Raw genomic sequence first — 15,844 nt, 5'->3', positions numbered from 1 at the left:
TTGAGGAGGAAACTGTCAAAGAAATAGTTCAAAAAGGGGCACCTGCGTGGCTCAGTCCACTAGGTGTCTGACTCTGGCTCAGGTGAAGATGTCAGGGTCCTGGCATCCACACGCACTACACTCCATGCTGAGTGAGGAGTCTATTTTTGCCCCTCTTCTGCCCCTCCCCTGTTCATGATCTCTTTCTCTCTCTCAAATAAATAAAATCTTTAAAAAAAAAATAGTTCAAAGTAGTTCAAAGACTTTCCCAGAACTGAGAGAAGACACATTGAAGGCACACTGACTGGTAAACACAATGGATAAAAGAAAATTACACCGAAAAAATTACACTTCATCAGAACGCTAAAGGACTAAAAAAAAAAAAAAAAAAAAAAAAAAAGGTCCAAAACACTATGGACAGAGACAGAACAAGAAAATAACATGCAAAAAAAATGGGAACCTATTCTGTGTAATATTGTAATGGTAAAATGTTGCTCGTGGAGAGGCTGTGTTGTGTGAAGGTGGAAGGTGGTATATGGGAACTCACAGCTTTCCTTCTTCCTTCCTTCCTTCCTTCCTTCCCTCCCTCCCTCCCTCCTTCCTTCCTTCCTTCCTTCCTTTCTTTGACAGAGAGAGATCACAAGCAGGCAGAGAGGCAGGCAGAGAGAGAGGAGGAAGCAGGCTTCCCGCTGAGCAGAGAGCCCAACGCGGGACTCGATCCCAGGACCCCGAGATCATGACCCGAGCTGAAGGCAGCGGCTTAACCCACTGAGCCACCCAGGTGCCCCTCACAGCTCAATTTTGCTGTGGACCTAAACCTGTTCTAAAAGATAGTCCTAAAAAAAAGGAATGAAAATCAGAATGGCATCTCAGTACTCTTGCAACGTTAGAGGCCAGAAGACAATAAAGAATTCCCTTAAATATTTAAAGGAAAATTATTGAAAATTCAGAATATAACCCAACCAAACTATGGACAGATGGAGAATTTAAAAACATTTTTGGGCATCTGAACTGTCAACACATTTACCTTCCAGGAAGAGGAGAATATATTCCACCAAAAGAAGTCAACTGATAAGATTCCTTCCTGAGAATGTGCAGCCAGTGCATCGCAGTCTCTGCAGGGCTGTAGTCAGGGACTCCCAGCCCATCGAGACCCATCAAGCTCTTTTGAATATTTACATTCCCAGTCAGAGGTCTTTTTCTGTAGGAGTTGAAGGGGAAGTGAGAGGAAGGAGGAGGAAACCATGAAGAAATTTTTCATCACTCTAACTCAGTAGCTACTACTTTCCCACTCTGAGCCCCTCCTTCTTTCTTTCCTCCTCTGCCCCCACCCACCGCAGGATCCATAAAACCGCCAGAGCTTTTTGTTTTCCCTCAACTGCGAGACACCTATGTCCAGGTTTATGGACCTGACCACATTCCGTGAGGGAAATGGAACAGAGGCAGCGCTTCCCCTGCTTTTTGCCTCTTGCTTATACAACTGCAATAAGTGATTAAAGGTTTAACTCTTTCCTTTTTGGCTTGTAGCTTTAACTGGCTACTCCAACAGCTGGGCGCTCAGTTCTCGCTCCCTGCTGAGCTGAGATCCTGACAGCCTCATTCCCCAGGTTACCACTAACTGCAAAAAGTCATTTCATGAAATTTTGCATGAGTGAGCCAAACAAGCTCATGGTCTCCAGAATTCATTCTCTTGGCCTGGGTGGGACAGTTAAGATTCCTGATTCCAAAGTATTTTACAGGGATTAATTGTTCTTTTTTTAAAAAAAGATTTTATATATTTATTTGACAGAGATCACAAGCAGGCAGAGAGGGCAAAGCAGGCTCCCTGCTGAACAGAGAGCCCTATGCGGGGCTTGATCCCAAGACCCTGAGATAATGACCTGAGCCAAAGACAGAGGCTTAACCCACTGAGCCACCCAGGCACCCTATTGTTCTTGTTTTTGTCATAATAGCCTCATGTTGTTCTATTGTATGTGTTAAAGTAGGCCACAGTTTCAATACACCTCTGCATCAAACACTCATCGTTGAGTCACCAAAACTTAAAGCTACTCTGATTTCCCTAAAATTCTGACTCTGACCTGAAACAAAACCTAAGCTTTTTTCATGTCAACATAACCTTGTAGCTTCCTAGCTAATCAGGTACAAACAGGTAAGCTTACGTGGTACTACTATCCTAAAAGGAATGTATTTCTAGGAGCCAATCACAACACAAAACAAGGTGCTTTCATTTATGCTTTATAAACTGAGCTTCAAGTCACTTTTGGTTTGGAAGTCTTCCTATTTCCCAACAGTTTGTCTCCCACTCAAAATATTTGTCTCATGTAAAGTTTTCTGAATTTTCTTTTGACACCTTCTATCCAGAGTCCTGTGCTTCTACACAGTCACACTCTCACTAGATGATCTCCAAGATGATCCATGAACAAAGAAGGCAGCAAGATCTTGCAATATAATTGATTATGAAGACAAAAGAAAGTCTCCAAAAAGTGAAGATCTGGATCTCTCATTTTCCCTGACCTTGTCAACACCTCAGAAATGAGAGAATGGCCAAAAGTGGGAACTGAGAGACTGAATATATAAGTGAACAATGGCCAGATACATTTTCTGTATGTTTAGAATTTTCCACAATACAAAATTTAAAATATTTTTAAACTGTCAGTGTCATTAAAGATTAAATTAAACAACAGAGAGTGAATCTAGATTAAAGGAGATTTAATCTAGATTTAATCTAGATTAAAGGAGAATAGAGACATAAGTAAATGCAGTGCATGCTCCTTGATTGGACTGTAGATTTTTAAAAATTAGCTATAAAGTACATTATTGGAAAAATTGGGGAATTGAAATTGGACAATATATTAGAGTGTTGAATCAATGTTATATTTTTTGGATGAATTTTAAATGGTTATGTAGGAGAATATCTTTGTTCTTAGGAGATAATGTTGAAATACTTGGAATAGAGTGTCATGATGTTTGCAACTTATAAACAGTTCATGAAAAACTATATGAAGGTAGAGATAAAATAAATGAAAGAAATGTTAACTGGTAAAACTGAAAAGTACAGAATGTAAATTTAATATTCTTATAATTTTCTTATAATTATATAATTATATATAATTATATAAATATATAAATTTTATATAATTATAATTTTCTTATAATTTTAAAATTATAATTCTTATAATTTTAAATTTATAATTTTCTCATACATTTCCCATACTTTTTTCAAAATAAAAAATTGGTGGGAAAGGAATACAATAAAATACATGTAATATTACAAAGAAGTAAAAGTAAAAATTCCCAGATACTTGTATCTACATTTGGTGCAATGGAAGGATAATCCAAAAATGGATAATAGTTAACTATATTGGGAAGAAGACAGGATAAACAAGAAGGGATTGAAAACTAGATTTTTCTGAATATACATTTTCCATAATGTTTTTGAAATGGACTTTGTAAATTATTCTTATGTTCTAAACAGACTATCAATCATGATTTTCGTTTCTTACTTTATTTGACTATTTAGGAGTGTGATATAAAGTGTCCTTATCTATCCATCCATCCATCTATCTGTCCAACCATCTGAGGGAACCAGTATATAATTACTGTTTGTAATGCTCCTAAACATTAGGAAAATGTCCTATATTCAGAACTATTAGGGTTTTATTGTATTCTTTTTCTGCATGATTGTCCTTGATTGTGATCTGTTAAATATCTCTTTACTAGTTTATTTTCTCCATTTTAACCATTTTTCCTATCTATATATTTTGATGTTGTTATTTGTAACATTTTTTATTGTACAGAGATTTCTTAAGAGTTGAAAATGACAAGAAATGAAGTTAAGAAGAACAAAGCTTTTCATTGAGAATCAGTTCACTCACATACTTTATTGTCTGAACCCAAAGTTCCTCAGACTAGTTCTTCCAGGGCTAAGCAAAGAAAATGAAATCATGTGGTCTGCTGACATCTTCTGGGTGATATTTTTTTCTTTATGGAGTGCAGAGAGCTTAAGTAACTTGCACTCAGCCACAGAGCTAGAAAATGTTGGAGCACTATTCAAATCATGCCCCCTCCCTGTCAAAATTAAATTAAGAAGATAGAGTGATTCTTCTTGGCAGATTCTGCTAAATGCCAAAAAATTCTGTTTGAAGCTGCCATGAGGTCAGGAAATAAAACTCAAGGCTTGCTAGATGTAGGAAACTTAATATGGAGTTTCTGCATTACCCCTAATGGCTATACTTCCAAAGTAAAACTACATCAGAAATAAATTTTGCTATCTAGATGGGAATGGCAAAGGAACATGTTTAGGTCTTGCCTTTCTCAAGTATGTCTTAATCTAATTACTACCTAAGTAATACTAATTAATTAGTATTGCTAATTAATTACTACAAACCAGCCTTGTGGCTAACTCATGCTATAAGTAGGAGCCTGAAAAATTTCAAGATCATTTGAAGTGGCTTCAGCTCGGATGCATCCTTTAGAGAATGACTGAAGGAAAAAATTATTAATTTATGAAATGATGAAATTATATCTCTTATGCCCAAGTTCAAAAAAATTAACCCCAGATGATTCAAGGATTTACATATTTAGAAAACTTAGTAAACATTTTTAGTAAAAAGTATAGTGAGTATCTTTAGACCTCAGGGCAGAGAAGGATTTCTTAAGGAAGAATGCACTTACTAAAAAGACTTACAAGTTTGACTATATTGAAATTACAAATCTCACTTATCAAAAGACACCTTAATGTGAAAAAAAAATTAAACTTGAAGACATTCACAATACATACAACTGGAAAAAGATTAGTAAGATTAGTAAGAGAGTGAGGGAGAATACCTGAAAGGGAGAACTTTCATATATTACTTTATATCCTGGAGAACTTTTCTTTTACAATGCACATATATTAATTTTTAAAATTAAATGGAAGAAATAAAAATATCCACTGAAGTTAGAGTCAATATCTCCACTCATAGAGATTATCTGATAATCTTTGAAGCCCAGCTGATGTGAATGAGAGAATTCAGGACATTAATACTATCAGCCTTTTGTAAATGATCAAAATTTTCCATTGAAAGGATTTTTAAAACAGACATAGCTAATAGTAAGAACAAAAATTTTCACAGCATATTTTATCTATTCTAGAACAAGTACCAAACAAGATTTCTAGAAATGCGCTAGAAAAAGTATGGGATAATACACACCAGCTTCAGGGCAATGATTTCCTGTGGGGAGGGAAAGGAAAGATGCTTTAAGCGTTATCTATTTTAAAGAAGAGAGAGGTGAGGCAAACGTGGGAAAATGTTAACATCTTGTTAAATGGCGCCGTGGTGGGGGTTGTTACATAGATACTGGTTACATAACTTTTTGAAGGTGTGACATCTTTCATAATTTATATTTTTTGCTAAAATTAAGAACATTGGGAAGAAATATGCATCAACACTAGTTGTTTCAGGGTGTTGGAAATAAAGGGGATTCGTCTATAGTCCCTACGTGTTCTATAGTGACCACCTCCGATGTCTAGATTTTAAAACACGACACACTTGGTTGGAGGATTTTGAAGTAGTAACCGAGCGGAGGAGAGTGGGGAGACGTCAGGGGGCAGAAGGGCGAAAGCTGTGGATTCGAGGAGCCTGCCCTCGGCCGGATCCACCTACCTACCTCTGGACAGAACCGCAGAAACCTTAACGCAGGCAGGGGAAGTGAGTCCGGGTCAACGAGGCCGCCACTCAGACCACGCTGCCAATCAGCTGTGCGCCTGGGCAGGGACCTTTGAGGCTAAGTGATACCTGACGCGGCGGAAACGATCACGGAGAGCTTCTGAGAGCGGGCCGAAACGCAAATGAACTCTGGTTCAGGGTCTGGGTCGAAGCCCGGGGGCTGGCTCCCCGCACCACCAAGAAAAGTCTCCCGGGGTCCATTGGGTCGGCTCACCCGGAACCCATGACGAGGAGCCGCAGGAAGAGGCGGAGCTGGCCGGAAACCGTAAAAGGGGGCACAGCCTTCGCGCCTCCCTGGACTTCCGTCGGCGCTTCCTGGCCCTTCCTCTGCTTGGGCTGCTGGACCTAGCATGGTCGACGACGCAGGTGCTGCTAAGGCCCAGGGGGACGAATGGACGCCCGCCCAGTCCCTGAACAGACTGCTCAGGTCACCACTTCCAGCACCGCGGGTTCGCACCCGGCCGTGGTGGTTTCCTGTGCAGGAACTGAGAGACCCACTGGTGTTTTACTTGGAGGCGTGGCTGGCTGACTCGATCTTCGGTGAGCCACCCCCCTGGTGCTGGTGGTATGACCCCTCCAGTCCAAGAGGAGAGGGACCCCGCAGAGCCACTCTCAGCAGTCTCTGCCGGATTGGCAGAGCAGCTTGGACGCCACGATGCCCACCTTCCAGCTGTTCCCTCCTCTGGCCAACATTCAAATTTAGCTCCTACTCACCTTGGACCATGCTTCCCCTCAGAGTCTCTTTTTTTCTGTGTAGGCCCAGACCGAGCTGTAATTCCAGAAATGGAGTGGATGAGCCAAGTCCTGCTGACGGTGGACATAGTTAACTCTGGGGACTTAGTTGAAATTACCATCTTCGGACGGCCCCGTGTACAAAATCTTGTAAAGAGTGTGCTCCTGAGCCTGGCATCCTGGCACCAGAAACTTCGTGCCCGAGGTGAGGGTCTCTAAAGTCCTACATGTGGGTGAACCACCTGGCTGTACCAGGCTTTCTTCCTTTATTACCTTACCAAAACTTTTTGCAGTTTCCTAACGCTAGTGTTCTGTGTGCAGCCCCTGGGCGTCCCTTTGTGAGAAGAGTCCCAAGTGGGACCCTGGGAAAGTAAACTGAGATCTAACACATTCAGGCCTGTCACTGCCGACGCAGCCTGGTTTCACCACTATTTCCATACCTCAGATTCAGAACCTCCACCTGAGAAGTGATGCTGCTAGGACCTCCCCTCCTCCCCTATACTCTCCTCAGTGATGAAGTAGTCTGGAACAGTAAGCATTTTTCCTTATTCAGCTGAAAAGATGAAACAACTTGAGGAATTCTTGAAGGCACGTGCATCAGAGCCCCAGACACCAGAGCATCCTGTTGCACAAGTATTTTCAGGAGCATTGTGAGAAACGGTCCTGCTTCTGCTACTAAAGTTCAAGGGAAGCACGTATCCATACATCTCAACATTCTTTTTTTCCTGTGTCTTGCTTTATTTTGATGCAAAAGTGAGTTTGTAGTGCCATTCTAGTAAAGAAATGAATTTCCTTTTTGTCCATTGACATAACGATCTTTGCTCACATAAAGTTAAGCAAATATATGAAAGATTAATTCTGTTCATTCATGTCTTGATATGTGGGGTGGGTAATAGGCTGATAGGTAGTGGTTTTATTTTTGTTCTTTCCTTTGTCTCTATCATTTTGAATCTATTAACCCTTTTATGATTTTATGGCCAGAGTCAGGCCCTCAAGAACAGGCCCGTGAATTTGCATTTCTAATAAGCTCATAGGTAATACCAATGCTTCTCCTCTGAGGCTCTCACTTTCAAGTTGGTGGCTTGGCCTCTGGATAGCACCTAGTGTGCATTTTCTTCTTGGAGTGGAGGCTTCCTCCCTGCACATGGGTGGGTGCTGCAACATGAAAGCTGAGGCAATCGGTTTTTTCTTCTTTCAGCGTTGTGATTCACCAGAGAACAGCCAAGGTCCTTGGCATCTTGGCTGTTGGAAGGCATCCTGCCACCAAGCCAGCTGTCTCATTTTCTTCTGAGGCCTGCACAGGTGCCCTGCATGAACTGGGCTGTTTCTCCCTTACCCATTACCATGCTATGACCAATTTGTGCAAGACAACTCAACCTCTTGCTGCCTTCACTTTCAGGAAACAGGATTCTTGGGAGAGAGATTTTCAAGAGCTCTGTGGCTTCAGCACAGAGTTGGAATTGATTTAACTCATGAAGTTTCTTCATCCTTATGCATGATGGATTCTAGCTGTTTACAAGGGTTTAAACACACAAAAACAAGTCTTTTAATTTTAAAGATTTTACTTATTTATTTTACTTATTTATTTATTTAGAGCTGTGCAAAAGTAGGGGGGAGCAGAGAGAGAGAATGAATCGCAAGCAGACTAGAACTACTCAGATGTGGGGCTGGATCCCACTACCCTGATATAACGACCCGAAATCAAGAGTAGGAGGCTTAACCAACTGAGCCACCCAGGTGCCTTGCACAAGTCTTTTAAAATGTGCTGCTTTGATTATAAGTGATATTGAACGTTTTCCTACTTTGCTTCACATTTTTATAAAATGCTTTTACATTTTTCTTTATTCACTCCTATATTCTTTAAACTCTGAGGATATGGATTTTATCATACGTACAAGCTTCTGTAACAAATAATAGTCCATTATAACTGGTATTTTCCATCCCTTTCCTTCTCAAAATTTTGCATATGAAAATTTTTCACCATGTGCAGTTAAACTAATTATTTTCTGTGTGATTTCCCCTTCTCCCAACCCGTTACTTTTAGGTTTAGGTACTCTTGCTTTTTCTCCTCCTGCAGAAATTTGCTAAAAATATTTCTACATGTTATTTCTAGTGGGGAATCTACAAAGGCATTGAACATTATTTTACTGTTATGCTTAAAACATTCTAATTCTAAAAATTATCCAGAATTAAATTACTAAGTGATCCTACACATTTTCATCCTTTATGTGAAGTAACATGTTGAAACCCTAGCCCCTAGTACCTCAGAATGTGACTGTATTTGGAGAGGCCTTTAAAGAGATAATTAAAATGAAATGAAGTCCTAAGGGTGGGCCCTTCTTGAATATGACTGGGGTCTTTATGGATAGAAGAAATATGTACACAGATAGGGGAGTACATAGAGAAGACCATGTGAGGAAACAACAGGATGGCAGCCATCTTCCAGCTAAGGAGAGAGGCCTCAAAAGAAATCAACCCTGGTGACACCTTGATTTTTGAATTTTCAGCCTCCAGATCTTTGAGAAAATAAATATCTGTTGTTTCAGCCTCCCAGTCTGTTACTTTGTTATGGCAGACCTAGCAAACTCACATTTAGTATAGTTTTTCTGTGTTCTGTTTCACTATATGCTGATACTGTAAGGACCTATTTAGAAACTGTCCCTGCTCCCCTTCCCACAGGGGATTCACTTAAAAACAAGTCCCAGAAACCAGCTTCAGGTAACAAAGCCCAGATACAAAGGTGGGTCACGCCAGGTGGAGACATCCCATCAGTGGCGGGATGCATACTGTCTCCCTGGTTACCAAGGAGTATATGGGTCCCACCTTTTGGGAGCCTTTTGGGCATCAATCCCAATCAAGGTGTAATAGGCTGGTTCTACTAGCCTACTAGGCTAGTACTGGTTCTACTGTCTACTAGGGTAAATTGTAACTCAGTTGGTCACCTAGCATCACTGTGGAATTTCCTGTGTGTGTTACAATCTCACTGGTTACCTGTGCATGGCCAGGCCTAACCACATGACCTTTGCCTTTAAAAGCTAAAAGTCTGTGAAACAGGGAAGGGTCGCCCTCTCTTGTAAGAGGTGCGTCCCTGAACGTTCGGTTAGATTCTTGATGCTTGGCGCGAAATAAAGCTTTGCTTGACCTTCGCTTTGTATCAGTCTCGCTCCTTTAATCATGGACCCATTATTGGGGCATAACAGATACAGCATTTTTACTACCTTCATAACTTTTTAAAAAATGGGTTTTTATGTGTTTATTTGTCAGAGAGAGAGAGTGAACACACAAGCAGGGGGAGCAGCAGGCAGAAGGAGAAGCAGGCTGCCCACTGAGCAGGGAGCCCAATGCAGGACTTGCACCCAGGACCTTAAGATCAGGACCTGAGCCAAAGGCTCAGGTTGCTTAACCAACTGAGCCACTCATAACTTCTTTAAAAAAAAGAGTAGCACTGTCATTCTACTTTTCAGAATTTGAGGGTAATGTTAGCTAGTTATCAGTTTGTATCACATACCAGGCCCTGTGCCAAGCATCAAAATAGGACATGATGAGCGTGCTAAGGTCACAGAGCTGGGATGTGAGGATGGATGGGTGAGATTTGAACCAAAACATTGATTTCAGGATCCAAACCCTTTATACTTTCCCACTGGCTTATTTTTCTCCATACCCGAATTCAGACTCATTTCTCATAGTTTTTATTTCTTTTTCTTTTTATTTTTTTAAGAGGAATTGGAATAAACCTCTTAACTGTAAAGAATGAACAGTATTTGTTCTATTCAGGCACAAGACTTTTTTTTGTAACAAGTCACTAGAATAAAGCTATTTATTAGTCCTACATCCAAGATAAAAATAGCATTATTGACTTTTCTTTTTTAAATAACTGTTTTTTGCTTTATTCTGTTTACATGTGACAGCCTCAAACCCAACACTTGGCTTTTGTCTCTTGACTTCGTTATTCTTTGATTATATTACAGAAACTTTTCCCCACTGGTGTATGCAATTTGCTCCTCATCCTTTAGGTTCTCAAAGATCATGGCTTTCCAGCACCAGCACCTGGGTCCTCCCCTTTGACTGTACCCATGTCTGTCTGTGCTGGGGTTCTGCCCTGGTCCCATCACCCCTGAGGTGTCTTAGGCCAGAAATGCCAAGCAGGCTACATGTTATATGCCAACTCTGAACAAATAAAAGTGCTGCTTGGACTCTAGGATTGAGGGAAATGAGGTAGGCTCTTTCTGGGTTCCATTACAGAGACTGCTGTGCTTCATCCGTGGGAACACCCTCTGGACATATCTGGAATGAAGGACCCTGGGGGAAAAGCCTCATGCGGACCACAGCCTCAGACATGGGACAAAGCTTACATTCCATCCTTACCTTTGCAGTTGTTCTGCCTCCCAGGCTGTATTGTCTCACAAATTAGGTAGCTGAGAAGGCATTCTGAAGGCCATGAAGGTACAGGTAGCTTCCCTCCACCCTGGAAAGAACAGCATAAGCCCCAAGCTAGAGGGAACTTGGAAGGATAGCTCACTCAGGGCCCTATGGGGATCCGCAAGTTGCAGGCCATGCTGGCATTAGCTTCTGATCCTCTGGGGTCCATTTCATCCAGGGAAAGATAGCTGGCTGGCTGTGGGAGGTAGATGCAATTTGGGAGTAAAAACACTTTTCTTTGACATACCGAAATAATCTTAATCTTTGGATAAACTTTAAAGAATTTCCAGTCCAAACTAAAAAGTTTTGTCTTCTATGTGCTATCCAGAAACCAAAATAGAGCAGAAGGACCATCTTATTTTAATCAGTTCCAGAAAGAGGGAACACTGCTTTGGAAAGCACTGTCTCAGCAGAAAAAACCAAAGGCACAAACATAACCCCAACTTTGCCTTCCGCTTCCCCGTGATACCCTGGATGGGGAGGCAGCTTCTTTCAGCTGATTTTGGGAATGTCGGGGTGCTCCATGAGAGTGTCCAGGGGTCAGCTGAAGTCTCCACTCTCTGATTGTGGGTTTTGGATGCTTCAGGATCCTTTTCACTTGCCGCTTCTCCTGCATCTTCTCAAAGGCTGCCTGAAGGTGGGTCTGCTTGTCCAGGCCGTGCTGCTTCTCCTCCTTTTCCTTCATCCCTTTTGCTCATTCCCATTGTTTCCAGGAATTTTACCTTTGTCCATCTATTTCTTCCTCCGCTTGGTCATGCCAAGCTCTGCCATGCTTTTCAGCTTTAGGGGCTCCTTTTGGACCTGCTTGTATGCCTCCATGAAGCCCATCTGTTCTGCGTGGATAAATGTTGTGATTTGTCCCGCATAACTGACCAACTGGACATGCATATACACAGGCAGGCTAAGGAATGTTGTTTGGGGGACTTGTGCTGTGTGAATAACCTTGGGAGTCTGATTGTTTAAACTGTATTATCTGGCCTCCATGTCAGAACTGGCCCTTCTGTTCTGGATACCAGGAGCTACAAATCTTTTATTTTTAAAAAAAATTTTAAATAAGATTTTATTTATTTATTTGAAAGAGCGAGGGGGAAGGCATGAGAGGGGAGAGGGTCAGAGGTCAGAGGGTCAGAAGCAGACTCCCCACATCGAGCAGGGAGCCTGATGTGGGACTCCGATGTGGGACTCGATCCCTGGATTCCAAGATCATGACCTGAGCTGAAAGCAGTTGCTTAACCAACTGAGCCACCCAGGTGCCCAGAGCTACAAATCTTATCTCACATCCCCTCCTGCTCCAGGCTCAGCTGGCCCCCCAGAATGGAATCCAGGAAGGGAGGCAGATACACAGCCCTGGTTCCTTGAAAACATAGAAACATGATAATGTAGAAATGCACCGTGCTCCAAACTGCATGTAGGTGAACAAATGTTTCATTTCAAACCCTGTGATTTGCCCTATAATAATGGCCCTTATGGGGATGGTCAGTTGGAAGTCTCACCCAAGGGGAGGATCCTTGACTCTGGCCTCTCTATCAGGACTCCAACCTGGCTTTTTCCATTGCGTTCCCTGGCTGATGAGGCTGGATGTTCAAAGTACTTGATCTGATGTAACTTTGCCTTATTTTCACTTATTGTCTACTATGACCTTCATCTCTGTGTAGATTCCTTTCCTCTCCTGTTTCTATTAGGTTTCTGTAATAAAGTTCCCGTTCTTTTTCAAAACTGGAACATGGCTGTTGTGAATCTTTTGTTCAGAACATCATCTCAGATTTACTAATTTTTCTTCTCCTTTCCCTTCCCTTTTCTTTTCTTTCTTTCTTTCTTTTTCTTTTTTCTTTCTTTTCTTTTCTTTCTTGGATTTTATTTTTTCAGACAGAGAGAGCAGGCGGAAAGAGAAGCAGGCTCCCCACTGAGCAAGGAGCCAGATTCATGCAGGGGGGTTCCATCCCAGGGCTCTGGGATCATGGCCTGAGCTGAAAGCAGACATTTAATCACTTGAGCCACCCAGGCGTCCCATTATTGACTTTTCTGATGAAAAATGTACTTACATGCTCAATATTTAAAAACAAATAAGCTAATATATAAAGTATTAGTTACTCAAAAATTTCACTGCCTATATGTTAACTTCAAGTAGCTTTCCATTACTCCAAATGTTTTTCTAATATTTTATTTTTTCTATTATTTCAGTAAACATTTTATTGATGCATAGCATTCATACAAAAACACATACATTCAAAGTGTGAAAAGATCCATCAAATGAAATAAAGGGAACACATTCATTTAGCTAGCACACAGAGAAGAAACTACCAGTACTCCAGAAACCTCCATTTGCACCCTCCCCAAGGATAACTATAATTTTGATTAAATATAAATGGAATTTCTGTAAGATTATCTATGCTATGAGTATTGTTTGAGTAAACCATAATTTAGTTTTCTATTCTGTCAGTGTACATTTTGGTTGTTTCCTTTTTGGACTTAGAATGAAAGTGCTACTCTGAAAATTCTTGTACATGACTTGGTGCATGCATCTATGCATTTCTATTTACTATAGATCTAGGTTTGGAGTTGCTGGATTATAGGATGTGCACAAGTTCAAATTGCCAAGGTGATCGAACCAATTTACATTCCTTTTAGCAATGTATAAGACTTCTAATTACATCTTTGTCAACTGACAAAATTTTCATTTTGGAGAATTTGGAGAATTTATTGCACTCAATTTTTTAAAATTTAGTTACTTAATTGGTCACAATTTACATACTATAAAATTGTGAGTAAACAACTCAGTTTTCTTTAGTAAATTTATAAGTTGTACCATTATCACCACAGAGCAGTTTTTGAACATTTCCTTCACTCCAGAAAATTCCCTTGTGCCCATTTGTAGTCAGTTATCACTGTCTCTAACCTCAAACAAACCAGTCTGCTTTCTGTTTCTACAAAATTGCCTTCTTTGAATGTTTGGTATAAATAGAATAATATAAAATGTAGCCTTTTGAGCCTGGCTTCTCTAGTTGGAATATCTCTGAATTTTGATTGGAGGATTTAGTCCACTTCAATTTAATGTAATTATCAATGTGATTGGCTTATGTCTGCCATTTTGGTATTTGTTTCCTATGTCTTTGTTTTTTTTCCCTCCATCTTGTGTTGTATAAGTACACTTTTTATGCCATTTAAATAACTTTTTTAAAAAATATTTTTTAGTGTTACCTTAGGAGTTATAAAAAATCCTAATTTATTCTACTTCAGATTAATGAAAAGTTTATTTCTGAGAAAATTAGAAACTTTATTCCTTTAACTGGCATATCTATGACTAAACAAAGCAAAACAAAAAAGACAAAGCCTAAAATCAGTGGCACTTGAAGGAAGAGTCGGAAGGAAGGAGGAAGGAATAACAACTGAATACGTAGAGACACAACCTTCTCAGATAGCAAAGTCCAAGTGTTGATAGATGTGGTCAGTTCTTAGATTAATCTAAAAACCTAATGTAGGAGCACCTGGTGGCTCAATTAGTCAAGTGTCTGCCTTTGGCTCAGGTCATGATCTCAGGGTCCTGGAATTGAGTCCCACATCAGACTCCCTACTCAGTGGGGAGTCTGCTTCTCCTTCTCTCTCTCTCTCTCTCTCTGCCCCTGCCCCCTCACTCTCAATCACATGTTCGCTCTCAAATAAATAAAAATCTTTTAAAAAAAATTAAAAAATGAATATAGTTACAATGTAGAGTCACAACCACTATTTTAGGGGGGGATACTGTAACATTAGAGTTCTTCTTTAAAGCCTGATTATATAGGTGCTTCAGAAGGACCTGGGAAGGCTATAAATAAGGTTTTTCCTGGCTGTCTAGTGAAAAATTCTGATGAGGTAAATAGTGCAGCTATGTATTAACTAAGTTTAAGTTACTAATGGAAGTATATAGGCAGACATAACAGAGACAGCCTGTTACATATACTCCACAGGTAAATTCTCAAGGTTTTCCAGAGAATCCATAAACAACTGAAATTGTATTCTTTTATACCTTTAGTGAGTTCACTCAAAGACACTGTCCAGGCTAAACTATTTGCTGTCAGCCAGTTTATCCTGCCTCCAAAATGTATGAGCAGGGTTCACTGCTCTCAGACAATCTTCAGTTTTCTCTTTCACTTATAAATCCTGCTTTTGTTTTGATGTTTCTTCATGTGAGCTCTAGATTATGCATTTTTAGCAAAAATACTAGATAAGTCAGGAGGCACATGTTTTGTTTTTCCCACTCTTAGTGATGTTTAAAAAAGCCTCGTTTTGATCCAAAGTGGGAAATTGAGGGGTGCTTGGGTGGCTCAGAGGGTTAAGCCTCTGCCTTTGGCTCAGGTCATGATCCCAGGGTTCTGGGTCAAGCCCATATCACGCTCCCTCAGGGAGTCTGCTTCCCCCTCTCTTCTCTGACTGCCTGCTTGTGATATCTCTCTCTCTCTCTCTTTCTCTGTCAAATAAATAAAGAAATAAAATCTTTGCTTAAAAAGGTGGGAAATTGAGAGATTCTGATAAGTAGTGCCAAGCCGGCTTAACTAAAGCAGAGCTACAGAAAGATCCTGAGATAAGCTACCATGTGTGTGACCCACAGCTAGCCTCAAAAGTTTTCTACAGATTCTATCAAAAATGAACTCTTTTCTTCGATACCTCTAGTCAACCTATTCAAAAATTGTAGACTGATCTCTTTACTAGCCTTTAATAGGTTTACCTGCAAAATGTACAAACAAATGCCATTGTTTCCAGACTTCCGCAGTTTTGTTTTTGTTCCTTGACAGCCTTTTCACTGACTGCCTTGGGTCTCGTTTTCAAAAAGTGTTTTCCCATCTAATTCACCACCTAAAAAACACTCTTTTATGCAAATATAATGTACATATAGTTTAAAGAATGAGATGAACACTCTAGTGTACCTTAATAAAACAAACCCAGTGTTTTAGAAGTACACACCTTTACCCTCAACCAATTTTCTACGTTTTTTATTAAGTTATTTCATGTGTAGGAAAGAACATCCGGTG

The 15,844-nt window shown here is 40.3% G+C and overlaps 1 protein-coding gene and 1 pseudogene across 2 annotated transcripts; one reads left to right on the top strand and one right to left on the bottom strand.

Annotated features, from left to right (window-relative positions):
- The first annotated feature begins 5,937 nt into the window (after positions 1-5,937).
- On the top strand, positions 5,938-7,433 carry OOEP (oocyte expressed protein). Of its 2 annotated transcripts, none has more exons than XM_032340467.1 (3): positions 5,938-6,227; positions 6,445-6,624; positions 6,973-7,433. In XM_032340467.1, the coding sequence occupies exons 1-3, from the start codon at positions 6,038-6,040 to the stop codon at positions 7,071-7,073; spliced, it is 471 nt and encodes a 156-aa protein (XP_032196358.1). In that variant the 5' UTR covers positions 5,938-6,037; the 3' UTR covers positions 7,074-7,433. The 2 variants fall into 2 exon arrangements, with proteins under 2 accessions (XP_032196358.1, XP_032196359.1); XM_032340468.1 differs by lacking the exon at positions 6,973-7,433 and adding an exon at positions 6,865-6,931.
- A 3,897-nt stretch (positions 7,434-11,330) lies between these two features.
- On the bottom strand, positions 11,331-11,657 carry LOC116588844 (annotated as a pseudogene).
- Between the last annotated feature and the right edge of the window lie 4,187 nt (positions 11,658-15,844).

Source organism: Mustela erminea, chromosome 4 (assembly GCF_009829155.1).
Source record: "Mustela erminea isolate mMusErm1 chromosome 4, mMusErm1.Pri, whole genome shotgun sequence".
In the NCBI taxonomy this organism is placed as follows: Eukaryota; Metazoa; Chordata; class Mammalia; order Carnivora; family Mustelidae; genus Mustela; species Mustela erminea.
This window is presented reverse-complemented; position numbering and strand designations above follow the sequence as displayed.